Genomic DNA, 16436 nt, shown 5'->3' with positions numbered 1-16436 from the left:
AAAGTGCCGACACAATAGCTTTTTGAGTTACAGAGGCGGTCATAACCGCCCCTTAATCACAGTATCATTATAAATAAATAATTAGGATATTGCGAGTGTCGTAACAGCCGCCAGAGTCACATTTACAACATTAAAATAATCCAGCTTCACGCACTTATTATAATAGTAGATGAAATATCAATGCATCTTTTCTCTAGTTCAAACTCAAACATAAACATCTTAATTTTCTCTTATCCATCATCTCAAGGGCTCAAAAGACAATTTAATTAAAGAAATTACAGTATAAATAAAAGAAAACTACTATAAAAACATTTTATGTATGCAGGTATCTGTAAGAGGAATTATGTCTCGCCCATCTGGATTTACTCTCTTGCAAATATTTTTCATCATCTGTGGTGCTCCAAACACACAGCTGCACAAACAAACTAGAATCACCATCTGCATAATCCAACATGTAACATTTTGCCAACTTAATCAATATTTGGTTTGTTATATGAGATGAAATAACTGGAAATATAGATGAAGCCTAAAGGAATCAACAGTTCAACATATGTATTTATCTTACTAATGACGTTAGTTTTAAAGAATCATTGATCCCAACCAGGGCAGCACTTGCAGTCTAGAATAAGGTGGCATGCATCAACATCTACCACGTGGGAGTGAAAAAAATTAAAGTAAAAACCCAAACACTAAGCTAAGTAAGAGATTGCGGAATTCTGCACACTATTGGCCATCACTTGGTGTTTTCTCTTCTTTTAAATTTCTTAAATATAAGTTACTGCATTTTCTAACATAAACAAAAAAAAATAATAAATAGATAAACATACTACCTCTAATATCCTACCCGAGAAGCAGCTCCTGAAGATACAAGGACACGTAGAACACTAGAGAAGGCAAGGCCTGTTATTCTTCACCTGAGGGCATTTGAAGATGCTTATGAGGTATGTAATGGAACACGCCAAATGTTAATTAAATAATCGCTGTATCTATCAGCAAACTTACAGACATTAGCTTCAATAAATAAAATGTTCTTTTGATGGAGACAGCGACTCTCACCAATGCAAACACTGATGCTCTTGAGCGGTTGGATCTGAAATGCTTGATCCAACAGTTGCCCAAGTTTGTTTCAAGTAAATATGGTAGCATTCAAAATGAATTTACTATAAATAGATATTTTTTAAAAATAAAAAAAGAAATTTAATAAACATGCATGTGCACAAATACGCACACTGAAATCCTAAACATATCAATTGTCCCTCATGTCAGAAATATGAATGGAGACCCAATATAAAAAGGGTTCATTATGGCATATATTAGGTTATACATCTTTGAAGGAGAGGTTTGTTTAGGTACATACAACCAAACCTCAGATCAAAACCCAACACAGAGAGGAAAAAGAAGCTCAATTCCTCATGTCAATGCCTTCTTTCTCCTTTCTAACCTCCTCATGCCAATGCCTTCTTTCTCCTTTCTAAACAATGTTGTTTCCACGGAAACCTTTCCAAGCAAATTTATTCAGAACACAGAAGCGATCAATCCATAAAAACTCCTTCAACTAGCATTACTCATCCATAAGGACACACACACACACACACATAATTATATATGAATCTTAACCATTTACTCCAAACCAGTCATCACAGATAATGTCTAGTTCCAAACATGTGTTCCTACATCCTAAATTTGTCAATTCTTCATACAACATTTTCCATTCTATCAAAGAACTTAATAATTAGGAATTCTCCCGTGGCAGTGAAAATACGATAACCAAATATGACAGATGCTGGAATACCAAAACTGGAAAAGAAATAATGTGTAGGACCTCCATACCTTGTCCATTGCAAGAAGCCTAGCACCATCTTTGCTGTGAGCTTCTAGAACCTCTCTGCTATTATACAAGGGAGCCATTTTCTTCTCAAATTCAGTTCTAGGTTCAAATTCAGAAGCAATTGCCCTGATAGTTGAAAAGTCCAGATCTACTTCTTTGTCAACATAACAAGTGTGTGCCTCCCTATTTCTCTTGACTAAAGGCCCCCACTTATTAATGTCCTCCTTTGATTGTTCATAAGTTACCTTCCTCACCACTTTTTTCCCCTCCACTTTTTCTCAATCTGGTTTAGAAAGCGGGCTTGAATGGACTTTGATTCTCTCTCCATTTTTGAACACTCTTCCTGAGTATTCTGAAACTAGACTTTCCATGAAGGGGATCCAACAGGTGCTGAATGCTCACCATCCAGAACATCACAACTAGGATTATTCAGACTCCGGAATTGCCTCAGATATGACAACATCATTTTTCCTCTTCAGACCAGTCATGTTTTTGATTGCTTCAAAAATGCAATAGAAGGATAACTTTTAGAATCATCAAATGTAATTATTATCTTTTTTAATCAGTTCAACTGAAATTCAAACGAAAATTCTGAAAGTTAAATAGAAATTTGAGAAAGATGAACTAACTCTAAATTTTGAAAGCACATGCATGTCCAAAATCATACGTGAATCAATTCAGTTAAGTTCAAATTAGAGTGTGCCATAAAAATCCCCTGAAATTTTGCAAACTAAAAGCAATTCTTTCAAATTCAGTTCTATTCCTTAAACTTCAATTCACTAGAACAGTGTTGATTTGCAATGGAACCAAAAACCAGCCCTTAGAAGCAGAAATTACAAAACAAAAGAAGCACTACAACAGTTATGAATTACCATCATTTCCAGCAATGACCACTGGTGATTCCAGTGTCGCTAGGCCTTTACCAGCGCATTTCAAAGAGCGCTGATATTAAGTCATTACCAGCGCTAATTACAAAGCGCTGGTATTTAGTCTTTACCAACACTATTTATAGAGCACTGGTATTAAGGCTGCGTTGATTTTATGAACGCTGGTATTTAGTCATTACCAACGCTTGGGGGGGCTTTTTATGATTACACAGTTTTTTTTGCCTTTTTTTCTTTCCTCTAACCTTTTTATAAGTACCATTTACAACAAATAGTACTTTAATATAAACCTTAAATGCCAATATGAAAATACAATCCAAATGTGTAATAGATTTGAGCAACCAACAAGAATAAGAGTTTACATAAATAATAAATAAAATTGCTAAAGAAGTTTTCAGAAAAGAAGTAAATACAACCAAAAGAAGTTTTCACAACAGTAGCGAACACAACCACATGTACTAGAAGTTTTCACATCAGCCAAGGAAATTAAAAATGCACGACCCTTGCATCTTCAAACTTTCTTTTTTCTACCTCTTTAATAAGTGAAACTTCAACTCCAACTCCAACTCCTGCCCAATCAAAAGTTTTACATTCAGCACTCAACAAATTGAAACAGAAACTAAAAAAAAAAAAAATCAGGATTAACAACTCATGGTAACGCAGTTATTATTGAAGAGACTGGGATCACATTATAACTTAGCACGCACAAACAAATACATACAAAATAATTAAATCAAAGCTTTTCATTTGAACTTAGGTGCCTAAGAAATGATTCTTTTTCTTGCAAACCGGAATGCAGATCAATGGAAGACCTATCAATTGGAAATATTTGAAGAGGTATCAACCAGCCATGTTTGAACTAATGGAAGAAGAGGTACCTACACTCAGCCAAGTCATTGATGTGGTTTTTTTTAGTTTTCATTTTATCAAGTAGGAAATAAAAGGATCTGCTGCTTTCTTGGCAGGATTTTTTTTTAATTTACAGTTATACACATATTTTCGTTCATGGTTATGTTGCCCCAGAATATGCTTTGTATGGGCAATTATCAGTATTCAGTTTTGGGGTTGTGCTTCTTGAGCTATTGAGTGGGAAAAATGTTGTTTTGTCTGTAGATGGGGGTCAAGCTCAGCTTTTGACAGATTGGGCTTGGTCACTAGTGAGGGAGGGCAGAGTGATGGATGTCATCAAGAAAGGTATTCATGAGTTGGGCTTGCCTGAAGTAATGGAAAATTATGTTCTGATTGCTGTTCTGTCCACTCATCCACAGTTATATACTAGGCCATCTATGGAACAGATTGTAAGGATATTGGAGAGAAACCATGCTATGGTTCCCCGGACTCCAGATTGCCCACTATCCTTTATAGCAGAAAAAAGTGGTATAGAGAGATCACTTACATATGCTCGCTCGGGTTCTGATCAGCAGCCATTTCACATTGACAACCTGCATTCCAGTTTGAATCACAGGGAAGATGAGGAAGTTACACTTACACATGCAGTGTAAACTACTTAGAGTTCTTGCTCCCATTTTAGCCATATACACAAAAGACTAAAAGAGTCAACTATTTTATTGCAAGAAGAGAATTAGAGCTTGTATTATAGATATTTTTTTTTTCTTTCTATACTATGACTTAACTGTACTAATATAATTTGATTCCAAACTTGTAAGTTAAATAGCTTGAAACAGCAGAATCTGACATACATATCAGAGTGGCATGTTCAATGTTGGGATCAAAGTAGGAAGAAATTTTTTTTTTGTAGTCACTGTTGGGATAAAGGCAAGGATAATTAGTCATCTAAAATAATGGAACACGTGGAAAATTATGTAGAAACTTGGGAACAGTTGCTTGTATGCATATATGTTCATTTACTTCACTACTGTGAGAACTTTGGTTTGTCATTGGTGAAGGATTCCCCTTTTGACACTGAAACCATTAAAGTTTCAGTTGGATACATTCAATGAATGATTTAAATTAAACACAAGTCATCTTTCACAGAACTGCAGGAATATGTAACACTTAGAAAACTATGTCTGTTGCTTCTCATTTAGATGCTTTTTAAACAACTGAAACTGCAAGATTTATTGATATCTAATGATTGTTAGTAGCTGAATGACACTTACATTAAACTCGTAAAAAGGGACAGATCAAACTTTTTTGCGAAATTATGGGTTCAGTGTAATCCTCTCTTTGGTTAATAAGAAACCAGATGAAAGGAAAGGAAAGGAAATAATGCCACACCAACTCAACTAAGATCAGTCTTGTACATTTACTTGAGGGAGTTAAACAAAAGAACCTGATGTTAATTTATTTCACTCTTTTTTTTCTCTTCCCCTTAGCTTCCTCAAAACTAAATAGAGCTAGAAGGAAATGGAAAGAAGCAAATAGGAAGTGATATAAAGAGATACATACGTTATAAGTGGAGAGGAGAACAGGTGAATCCAAGAGATCAGCTGGGCTTAACAGTGAACAAAAAAATTTACATTATTCAACCATTAAAGGATCAGCACATATATATAAAATAAAGAAAAATAATTATAACAGAACCATTAGAGAATCCTCAATGAAAATTTTATGTAGTTTTTTTTATTGCAGAACATTTAACATCGGCACATTATCTGACTTTTCGCTTTTTACCAAGATTTTGGACAGACTATTGTTGCTTAAAAAGTCAGAAAATGTGCTGATGTATATCGCAGCTGATTTTGACAGTAATCTGAAACCAAGAGCAGTGAATAGTTAACATCAATATATATAAATTGAACCAAATATGAAAAAAAAAAAAACAAAAAAAAAAAAATCGCAATTACTAAGAAGAATAAAAGTAATAGAAGAAAGAAATAACAGAAGCTTGCTTTCAAAAGGTAAAATGAACATCTAACTGCCAATATGAAAAAAGTAAAGCCAAATGCAAGAGTTTTTGTTCTTGCCTTCATTTCACGGAACACTCTCCCCCTCCCTTCCCACCCAGCAAATGAAGGAAAAAAAAAAAAATCAACACCCGATCCAAATCACGATCTAATGCTATTATATGGAATTTGCTATAACTGAAATTCTTTAATTAGATTAAGGCATTTTATCAAACAGCTCAGACTTATAGTTAGTAAAAACTTTATTGTAAAGACATTGAACAAGAAACTAAATAATTTTTTTTGTTAAAAACTCATACACTATTATTTTAGACCAGCATTACCAACAACTATTTGTTGTATTGATAAATTAATAGTCATAGATATGTATTTAGGGTGCAGATCATCTACATATATACACAGAATTTTTCAGCAATTAGCATTAGCATCATGCCACATCTAAATGCTTATGGACTTCTGGGAGAATTTAACCCTCAATTTCAACAAAACTATACAATGGCACTAAGCATTACAACAAAAAGATGTAATTAAAATCTAGAAATTACGTCCAAAGGAATATAATGAAGAAGAAGAAAAAATGTGAAACCAATCTTACAAGTCACAATTGTCCACCACAACAATTATTAGAAAAAAATAAAAAATTAAACCGTTAATAGGATAATAAAATCTCCAGCCCTTTGGCAATAAATCAATCAAGAGGAAAAATGATTAATCCAAAACAGCTTTATATAAATTACAATATAAGCAATGAATGTATGAGCAATCAATTATAAGGATACAACAAAGGGCCATCGACAAAGACCCTGATAACAGTGAAGCTCCAATCCCATCAACTGATTCGTCCTTACTTAGTTTTTCATCCTCAATCACAAACTCCTCCAACCTCCTCAACAAACTCTCCGCCCTCTGATTGTGTGCAACCTCATTTGAAGACAAATCATAGACGTACTCGCACGAATTGAAGCCCGTGGCGATTACGACAACTTGATTGACTTGGTTGAGAAGTAGAATGGAGTTCAAGACTGAAAGGACCTGTGTGAATTCGTGAAGATGAGAGTCATTGGTGAATTAGGGGATATTAGTTTTAGAGAGAGAAAGTTAGGGTTTACAGAAGAGTTACGAGAGAGGAACTTGGAGAATGAAAGAGTGTTGGTTGTTGCGTTCCTGAAGAAAGGGTTTGTGTCCATTAAGACCGTGAGAGGGTTAACATCATATGCAATTACAGAATCAAACACGAATTCGTAAGAGAAACATTTATATTTATAAAGATATGTGTGTGTAGAGAGAGAGAAGAATACCTACGTATTCCTTCGATAAAACTGGTGTCATACTTGCGTATTCATTGGGGCAAGCTTGAAAGTCGAGAGACAGCGGGCCAGCGGTTGAAGCTTGCGAACGGCGAACCCGAACTGGAACAGCGGGCGATGGAAACTGAAAGATATGGGTTTTGGTTTTTTGAACAATCTGAAATGATACGCCGATATGGGTTTTGATATAGGTAATAGGTTTTGAACTTTTGATTCTAGCAAACAGATAGATAAACTGAAATATATGGGTTTTGAACTTCTGATTCTTGTAGATTTTGTAGTTTGCAGTTGCAGAGACAGAGAAAGGGTAAGTTCAGAGTTGAGAACGAGAATAGAGATAGAGGCGATTGGGGAGGCTGAAGAGAAACCTAGGGCTTGAAGTTTGTAATGTCAGATGAGATCATGGTTAGCCAAATGGTAAAGTTAGCGAATAGTGAAGTGAAATAATATTAGAGTGTAAAATTTTCCCGCGTTTGTTTTAATGTAAAATAATTTTTTTAAATAATATTTTTTTAAAAAATAAAATATATATATATTTATATTTTTGATATTTTGTAAAGATCGAGGTCGAGTCCATCGAGCGAGACATGTTCAAACAAATGGAGCCTAAATTTTGCACTAACCAACATCCGGTTAAAATACATATATAGCGTTATTTTTGGTTGCTGAAGATGTAAGAAATTTCTCCCTCGATTTAGAAAGAACAACTCTACGCTTCAAGAATTTTTCCAACCCTTTTTTCCCTCTACTTTCAGCCTATTTATAGATTGTTACAAACCTTCTAGAAGCTTCTTAACTAACCCCTTGAATTGGGCTGCCCTTATGGGCTCCTCTTAGTCATGGGCCTAATTCTTTTGAACGGGCCTTCAACATGATCTCCAGTCCTGGGTCTAACTTGTGAAGACCCTGTTTGGAGCAATGCCACTTACCCGACCCACTTCTAGTGATCTGGATCGTGCCTGGCCCATGCCCTTTTTTGGCATCCTCATCTGCCCACATAATCTCTCCCTAATTAATTAGGGTGAGATTATCGAAGGGATCTGATCATGACTTAACGGCTCGAGATGATGACGTGGGGGAACGAGTGGTCGGTTCAGAAGTCGATGTTTTGAAATTTGAAATCTCTTCACTTTCCTAACGTCTCAGTTACTGGGTCTACTTTCCCTTTATAAATCCCCCAATCCGTACTCTTAGCTTTCTCTATTACCTTCGTCACATCTCTTGTCAATCAACTTACTACTCATTCCTTCTAGACAAATCAAATCCTCCCCGGCGAATTCTTGCGAAAGGTTCTCCCTTCTCAGCTATCTCGCAACATCTTTTGCAATCTCTAATCCCTCTAAGGTTAGTCTTGTTTTTCTTTGTCTTTTGAAAACTTTACACATTTCACTGAGGACTCAGTCCATCCTTACCATGATCGTTGATTTAGACATTCTTTGCATGAAACTTCAGCTTCCTAGCAATATTCTTATTAGGGAGTGCCCAAGAATGTGAACATTAGAACTGGTGCAGGTCTTCTTCCTGGTAAATCCTGTTCTCCCTCCTTCACCTAAATGTTGTCAGATTTCCTTTGCACCCTTTTTTCTATTATGTCTTTAATAGACTAAAACTTCCCCCCTCTTCAAGTAAACCCCAATTTTTATAGAGTTTTATCCGTTCTCTTGCTTCTGAATCGTGACAGGAGTTTAGATCTTGATATTAGATCTTCTCCTTTGCTGCAGGGTCAGTAAGATCAGGTTGGATGACATGTACTACCATTTTTTTCCCATTAAAAAATGATCCATCTGTATGGATAAACTTGACTCCGAGAAAAGGTGGAAGAAAAACACAGTTGGGGTTAGAGGAACCTGGTTTGCTCCTACTACTGGGACTATCCCATCTTGAGCACCTTTGGTGAATGCTTTGTCTCTTCATACAAAAAATACAAAACCCACAAGAGTGACTTCCTATGTGAAGTTTGCATTCTTTGCTTATGTACTTTTCTTTGCGATTCTCTAGGTATTCCTCATTATGAATTGAGTTACAGCATTTGCAGGGATATGATCAACCACCTGAAGAAGCACATTTTGAACAACGTTCCTTCTTGTTAGGAAATCCTTGTGTCTGAGAATTTTAGCGACATATCACTTTTGGGTGCACTCATGGATCAGGTCCAGATTCCCTCCTTCAACTCCGAGGAATGCCATTGTTCCTGCTCCGGCTTCCTCTCCAGCTTCGGCATCTATTTCCTCCACCACCTCCAGTACCACTCCAAACATTGTTCCTACCATCAATCCTAACGTCAATGCTCCACCTGTCCATCCGAACAGTGCTTCAAGGGTAAGTAACCCTTTCAGTGCCTTTGTGTATGTTCCGGATAAAGAGCGAAGGAAGAAACCCCAGCCTAATAGCGAACCTGACCCTGATGACATTCTTCTATCAAGAAGGGTTCGAGCCTCTGGGGTGGGTGCATCCACAACTTCCCAAAACAGGACAACCACTACCCCTGGAACTGGTGAAGTTTTCGCTTATCCTTCTGAAGCAATTTCGTGGACTTCTCGATTCATCCGAGCGAACGGATCTGTTGTCAACTCTAACGAAACCATGTTCAAAGAGGGCCAGACCGCCCTGGCCTACTATAAACATTTGTGGTCCCCTAAAGACATTGAGGTGGCCAAAGCTTTAACCCAGAAAGAAACGTTCAGCTACTTTCCCCTGGCCGCTATGGAGGTAATTTTTCATCCCTCATTTGGTAAGATCAAGAAAGCCTTTATTCTCCGACTTTTTTGGATATACGTTCGGTTTAATTAGTATTCGTGCATCTGTTTGCAGACTCTGTTCGGAATGATGACGATGCAAGAGCATGTCGAGTCATCTAATGCTCGAGCGCGCAGGCTTGCCAATGCACTCAACTCGGCCAATAAAGAAAATAAGATCATCAACACCAAAAATGTCGAACTAATGGTGTAACTGAACAAAGTTGAGAAGGAAAAAGACGTTATGAGGAAAGAAGCTGACTCCCTTCAGGATGAGAGAAACACTCTTCAAATAGAGAAGAACGTTATGCAGACTGAGCAGGAAGCACTGAGGGCTGAAAGAGAAAATCTTCAGCGTTCACTGGATGACGAACGGGCAATGCGACTGGTTCTTGAGAAAAGAGTTTCGGATGAACGTGATGCCTTGCTCGGCATCATTGGCAGGGTCGATGGTGGAATGAGGGTTTTCCATGCTCGTTTCTCTTGGGTTGGGGCCCTCAGGTACGCGGAAGGATACAGAGACGGCTACACTAACCGTTTTCCTCCTGAAGGTCAAACCAGTTCCTATACCGGCCCAAATGATGTTGACACTGAACTGAAGATCAATCCCCCTGGAGTTTATTCTGACCCGACCCCCAATCCCTTCGAGCGTACCTTTGAGGAATGCAAAGAGATTGCATCTTCTGGGGTCATTCCTATCCCGTCATCCGATCAACCTCTAGATATTCCTCCTTTATCCGCTATAATTCCCCTTGCAACTGTTGCTGAGGGTGGAACTCAACAAAATAAGGTGATTATCCAGCTTGACTCTCCTTCTCGAGGAGATGGGGTAGTTAATGATGGTGAGGAGAATGTTGAGCGTGGTCAGGAGACTGAGGGAGCAAATAGGGCTAGTTATGACCCTGCAAATGTGCCAATATTTTGCACTGTACTCATTTCATCAGGACACTTCATTCTTGTAACTCAGAACTTATTATAAACTGAATGAAATGAATGATTTTTGACTGATTATTGTTCCAAATTTTAACATCATCTTGTTGCTTTTCCCTTTAGGCACGCATTTGGTGCTCATCCATGATAGTATTCCACTAGTTGATTTCATTTTTGCGCAAGTTTTTGGCGTTCAGCTCGTAGTGCCATTTGACACTTACTTTACTAAGTGCTTGGCGCTCGGCTAGAATGCCACTTGCCACTTTTACTTTTCATTTTGCGCAAGTTTTTGGCGTTCGGCTCGTAGTGCCATTTGTCACTTACTTTGCTAAGTGTTTGGCGCTCAGCTAGAATGCCACTTGCCACTTCACTTTTCATTTTTGTGCAAGTTTTTGGCGTTCGGCTCGTAGTGCCATTTGCCACTTACTTTGCTAAATGTTTGGCGCTTGGCTAGAATGCCACTTGCCACTTTCACTTTTCATTTTGCGCAAGTTTTTGGCGCTCAGCTCGTAGTGCCATTTGCCACTTACTTTGTTAAGTGTTTGGCGCTCGGCTAGAATGCCACTTGCCACTTTCACTTTTCATTTTGCGGTTTTTGGCGTTCGGCTCATAGTGCCATTTGCCACTTACATTACTAAGTGATTGACACTCAGCTAGAATGTCACTTGCCACTTCACTTTTCATTTTTGTGCAAATTTTTGGCGTTCGGCTCATAGTGCCACTTGCCACTTACTTTGTTAAGTGCTTGGCGCTCGGCTAGAATACCACTTGCCACTTTTACTTTTCATTTTGCACAAGTTTTTGGCGTTTGGCTCGTAGTGCCATTTGCCACTTACTTTGCAAAGTGATTTTTTTTTTTTTTGCTCAATCAACTTTTTAGACAAAATGAACTCTTTTTATAAATCTTGGAGATTCTATACATTTATAAGCATGTAACTCAAAATAAACATTGTTCAGAATAGAATTCGACTTCTACTGGTAGTATCTTTTTAGAGATGTGGCATGCCATGGTTTGCTGACCAATCTTCCAGCCATAGTCTTTAAAATATATACCCCCTTTCCTATGGCTTCCGCCAATCTGTATGGGCCTTCTCATGGTGACATCATCTTTTTTGACAATCCCCACCTTCTTTTTCAAAACCAGATCACCAGGTGCAAAGTCTCTATGCTTCACTTTTTTGTTGTGGCTATTCACGAGTGTCTACTAATAAGATGCAAGCCTTACTGCTGTTGTATCTCTTTTCTCTTCTAGCAAATCGAGGTTAAACTTCAGTATGCTATTGTTCTGCTATTGATTTCATGCTAAGCTTCGAACAGTTAGAACTAAGTGCTCGACCGATATTACCGCTTCAGTGTCGTACGCCATAGCGAATGGGCTTTCTCCGGTCGGTCGTCTTGGGGTTGTTCTATAAGCCCACAGGACGCTCGGAAGCTCGTCCAACCACTTCCCTTTTTCTTCTTCAAGCTTCTTCTTAATACAAGCAAAGATTGTTATGTTCATGATCTTAGCTTGACCGTTTGTCTGTGGATGACTGACCGTTGCCAACTTTTAATTGATTCCATACTCTTCTAGCAAATCCCTTACTTGCTTACTGTCAAGATTAGTCCCATTGTCCATAAAAATCGATCTTGGCACCCAAAATGACAAATGATATCACTCTAAATGAAACGTCTTATTTGAGTCTGGGTCACATTAAGGTATGGTTCTGCCTCTACTCATTTGGTAAAATAGTCTGTTGCAAGTAGAACATATTTGTTCTGTGATCTCGCGGTCGGCAGAGGTCTAACCACATCCATCCCCTATTGCGCGAAAGACCATGGTTTGTCCATTACGTGCAAGTCTTCAGGTGGTTGGTGGATCAATGGTCCGAACCTTTAGCACTTATCGCACTTCTTGAGAATTCTTCTGCATCTCGCGACATGTTCGGCAAAAAATATCCCTGTGTTATCACTTTATGCGCTAGAGACCTTCTTCCTGAATGATTGCCATACACACATTCATGGATTGTTCACAAGATCTGCCTAGCTTCTGTAGGGGTAAAGTATTTCAAGTAAGGACCCAAGAAAAACCTTCTATACAATTGGTTATGCACAATGGCATACTTCGCAGCGTTTGATCTAATCTTCCTTGCCTCGTCTTTGCTTTCAGGCAAAACACCGTCTCGTATGAAAGTGATGATTGGATCAATCCAACTTAGCTCATACGGTATGACATTCACTTGCCAAGGATCTGAGCCTACTGGTTCTTCAAAGATTGATGGCTGAGACAATACACCAACCGAAATCACCCTCGCCAATGTTTCTCTAGAACTTAACGCACTGCATGCTAACCGATCGGCGTCCTCGTTACGTTCTCCCGGTAATTGGATGAACTCAATTTTATCAAAGTCTTTTGCCTCACACATAATGGTGGAACGGTATGCCTCCATTGTTTCATCCTTGGTTCCATATTCCCCAGTCACCTGCCGAACGATTAGGTGCGAATGGCTAAAAGTGACTAGGCTTTTGACCCTTAGCTTTTTAGCCAACCTCAGTCCAGCCAGTAATGCTTCATATTCTGCTTCATTATTGGTTGCTCTGAACTTAAGTCTGAGCGCTTGACTTAGCGATGTGCCTTCTGGTGTCTGCAGTTTGACCCCAATTCCTGCCCCCATTTGATTCGAAGAGCCATCAACGAAAAGCTTCCATGAAGATCCTCCAGGATTTTCCTTTCGGTCTCCTATGTCACATTCCAGCATGAAATCAGCCACCGTTTGCCCTTTGATAGCCGTTCTGAGTTCATACATTACGTCAAATGAGCTCAAGTCTATGGCCCACTTTGTCATTCTTTCCAACAAATCAAGCTTATGCAGGATCACCCTTATAGGAAAAGTGGTCAGAATGATTATAGGATGGGATTCGAAATAGTGCCTGAATTTCCTCTTTGCATTCACCAATGATAGGATCACTCATTCGGCCTTCGAATACCTTCTTTTTGTCTCCATCATTGTTTTAGTGACATAGAACACTGTGAATTGCTTTCTTTCTTCACACCGTATCAGAACGGCGCTTGTTGCAATACTGGACACTCCAAGGAACATGAGAAGTTTTTCACCTGGTTTTGGGGCAATTAGGACTAGTGGGTTCCGCATATACTCTTTTAAACTGGTCTATGCCTGCCTTTGCTCATCCCCCCAAGATTGCTTTTCGTGGCTTCTTATTATATCGAATAATGGCTTGCAACGATCTGATAGCTTAGAAATGAATCTGCTCAGTGCCGCTATTCGTTCGGTGAAAGCTTGTACCTCTTTGACTGTACTTGGTTCTATATTTTTTTGCAGAGCTTCTGCTTAGGCTGGGTTGACTTCAATCCCTCTGTTGTTGACCATGTGCCCGACATCTTGTAAATGTTGCAAATAATGGTCCTTCTTTCTGCTCTTTACCACCATGTCATCAATATAGGCCTCTACGGTCTTACCCATCTGACTTTTGAAAATCTTGCTGACCAGCCTCTGGTAAGTGGCCCCGATGTTCTTCAATCCAAACGGCATGACCTTAAAGCAATAGATTCCTCGTTCAGTAACAAAAGAAGTTTTTTCCTCATCATTCGGATCTATTGGGATTTGATTGTTGCCTGAGTAGGCATCCAGAAAGGTTAGCCATTCATCCTAATCGTGGCATCCACCATTTGATCAATCTTTGGTAATGGAAAACTATCCTTCGGGCAGGCTTTGTTTAGGTTGGTGAAGTTAATGCAAACTCTCCATTTTCCATTCTTCTTTTGTACTACAACCACGTTCGAGAGCCACGACGGATATTGAACCTCTCTAATGAACCCTACTTCCAACAACCTGTCAACTTCATCAGCTATGATCTGGTTGCGCTCCAGGGTGAATCTCCTCTACTTCTGTCTTACAGGCTTGACATTCGGGTCTACATTGAGGGAATGATAAGAGACAGAGAGATCGATCCCCTGTATGTTCGAATGGCTACAAGTGAACACATCTGCGTTCTGAGACAAGAAATCAACTAATTGGCGTTTTTCTTCCTCTGCAAGCCCTGACCTTACTCTTGTGGTTCGGTTTTGCCTCAGATGATCGATTTGCACATCAACGAGAGGTTCTTCGGTAAGGACCGAAGGCTCTTCCTCCCCATTCTTGTTGGGTTGAGGCTTCTGTAATTGCTATCTTGGGCTAGGATAATGGATGGGAGCTTTTCCCTTTCGAGCGACTTTCAGAGTAGCATTCCTTTGCTGCGACCTAATCCCCATGGATAGTAATCACCTTATTCTCATCTGGGCTCAAGCATCTCATTACCTGGTGTACGGTCAATGGGACACCCTGAACCCTGTGAATCCACCCTCTCTCCATCAAAAGATTGTAAGATGGATGGATCTCGACTACCACAAAGCTTTCAATCAGTTCTCTCTCAGCAACTTAAACTAGCAATTTTAGCATACCGATCGGTTCCATTCACTTCCCATTGAATCCCAACAAGGGATTTCTAGTGGGTTTAAGCTTTTTTGGCTTGATCTCAAGCCGGTCGAACGTTATTCTTAGCAGGACATTCGCACTGCTCCCTTGATCAATTAGCACCCTTCGTACTAAACACTCTGCCACTGTTAAGTTAACGACCAAAGGATCTTCATGAGGGATCTGAACTCACAACAAATTTGTTCTGTCAAACTTTATCTGTGTTGATGCGGTGCAGAGCATTTATACTGCCTATTCTCTTCTTCATTTGTGCTTGACGGAGACGCATTAGGAGTGACTCTTCTGACTCTTTGGTCTGTTCAGGTCGGCCATGAATTGCATTTATAATCCGAACGGGCTGGGCGTTATGGTAACTTGGCTTCTAATTTCTTTTCACTTGCTCAGCCGATCGATTCTGCTCCACTGCCGGCCCTTGGACGCATCCTGCAAACTCATCCCTTGCTATCAGTATCTCTACTTGTCTCCTTCAGTTCCTGCATTAATTAGTTAGGTGACCGAAATTACTATGGAAAGCATACTGTTTGGATTGATCTCTCTATTCGAGACGTTGTCTAATTGGTAGGGGAGAGCGAAACTTATCTTTGTTTTCTTGGTACAATCTCGCCAAGGTGACCTTGAGTGGAGTGATTGTCTCCTCCTCCCTTGGCCTCTTTTCTGCCTTCCAGGAGAGGTTTGACGTTGTGGTGCAGCTTATTTCTGTCGGATCTTTGTTTTGGACTTCTCTTCCATTGAGATTATAGACGTCTTTCTGGCGTTGGCTGCTTCATTTTCTTCCAAGCGCACAAAGCCGTCAGCTCTCTCGTTCAACTCATCCATAGTGTTCGGTGTATTCACCACTAGACTCGTGTGGAACGGTGTCTCCCAGTTCATTGCTAGCTTGAACGCTTGAACCGCCGTGGATGAATGGCATTCTATCACCATGCTCTTGACAAGGTTAAATCTGGTGAGGAAAGCTTGGAGACGTTTACTATCATGCTGCTTCATCGTAAATAGACTTAAAATGTCTTTGGCTGGACGTTTGTTCCTGTAATACTGGCTTATGAACTTATTATACAAACTCCGAAAACTATCCACTGAGCCTCTAGCCAGGTTCCTGAACCAATTAAGCGCTGGTCCGGTCAGGCTTGTAGGGAAGCACTTGTATATCAAAGGATCATTCTCCATGTTCAGGGCCATTTTCAATTGGATATGGTAAACATGATCGATCCGATTGGTTGTTCCGTCGAACAGAATGAAAACTGGCATAGAAAACTTTCTTGGACTCGGAGCTTTCAGAATCTCATCTGTAAATGGTGAATCGACTGTTCATACTGCCGAGTGGAGGGCCTCATTCTCCCTTAGAATCCTTGGGAGAATCCTCTGATCTACAGATCGCCTATCTAAACTTCTGTAATCGTACGTAGTCATTGAGGG

The 16436-nt window shown here is 39.4% G+C and overlaps 2 protein-coding genes across 12 annotated transcripts; both read right to left on the bottom strand.

Moving 5' to 3' along the window:
• Window positions 1-68: 68 nt before the first annotated feature.
• On the bottom strand, window positions 69-7327 carry LOC132306288 (general transcription and DNA repair factor IIH subunit TFB4-like). 11 transcript variants are annotated; one of them, XR_009481904.1, is made up of 6 exons: window positions 5122-6791; window positions 4109-4154; window positions 3244-3281; window positions 1831-2327; window positions 831-914; window positions 84-412 (listed from the first exon to the last, which is right to left on the bottom strand). XR_009481904.1 is itself a non-coding variant. In XM_059803631.1 (6 exons), the coding sequence occupies exons 1-5, from the start codon at window positions 6906-6908 to the stop codon at window positions 4142-4144; spliced, it is 378 nt and encodes a 125-aa protein (XP_059659614.1). In that variant the 5' UTR covers window positions 6909-7326; the 3' UTR covers window positions 3017-3281; window positions 4109-4141. The 11 variants fall into 11 exon arrangements, 2 of the variants coding, with proteins under 2 accessions (XP_059659614.1, XP_059659613.1); XR_009481906.1 differs by having other exon boundaries at window positions 845-914; XM_059803631.1 differs by lacking the exons at window positions 84-412; window positions 831-914; window positions 1831-2327 and adding an exon at window positions 6878-7326 and having other exon boundaries at window positions 3017-3281; window positions 5122-5167; window positions 6428-6611; window positions 6689-6792.
• An 8386-nt stretch (window positions 7328-15713) lies between these two features.
• On the bottom strand, window positions 15714-16199 carry LOC132309144 (uncharacterized). Its single transcript, XM_059807490.1, has one exon. The coding sequence runs from the start codon at window positions 16197-16199 to the stop codon at window positions 15714-15716; it is 486 nt and encodes a 161-aa protein (XP_059663473.1).
• Between the last annotated feature and the right edge of the window lie 237 nt (window positions 16200-16436).

Source organism: Cornus florida, unplaced genomic scaffold (assembly GCF_030987335.1).
Source record: "Cornus florida cultivar Cherokee Brave unplaced genomic scaffold, ASM3098733v1 CherokeeBrave_3.0.0_Hap2_Chr05, whole genome shotgun sequence".
Classification (NCBI taxonomy): Eukaryota; Viridiplantae; Streptophyta; class Magnoliopsida; order Cornales; family Cornaceae; genus Cornus; species Cornus florida.
This window is presented reverse-complemented; position numbering and strand designations above follow the sequence as displayed.

Bases quoted from the DNA above. Each gene is read 5' to 3' on its own strand.
- LOC132309144 (XM_059807490.1), bottom strand. From the start codon at position 16,199: ATGGCCCTGAACATGGAGAATGATCCTTTGATATACAAGTGCTTCCCT.
- LOC132306288 (XM_059803630.1), bottom strand. From the start codon at position 6,908: ATGACACCAGTTTTATCGAAGGAATACGTAG. The intron at 6,612-6,688 runs GTAAACCCTAAC...GAATTCACACAG, and splicing joins TCCTCTCTCGTAACTCTTCT to GTCCTTTCAGTCTTGAACTC. The intron at 4,155-5,121 runs GTATGTATCTCT...ACTGGAATGCAG, and splicing joins TTCTCCTCTCCACTTATAAC to GTTGTCAATGTGAAATGGCT.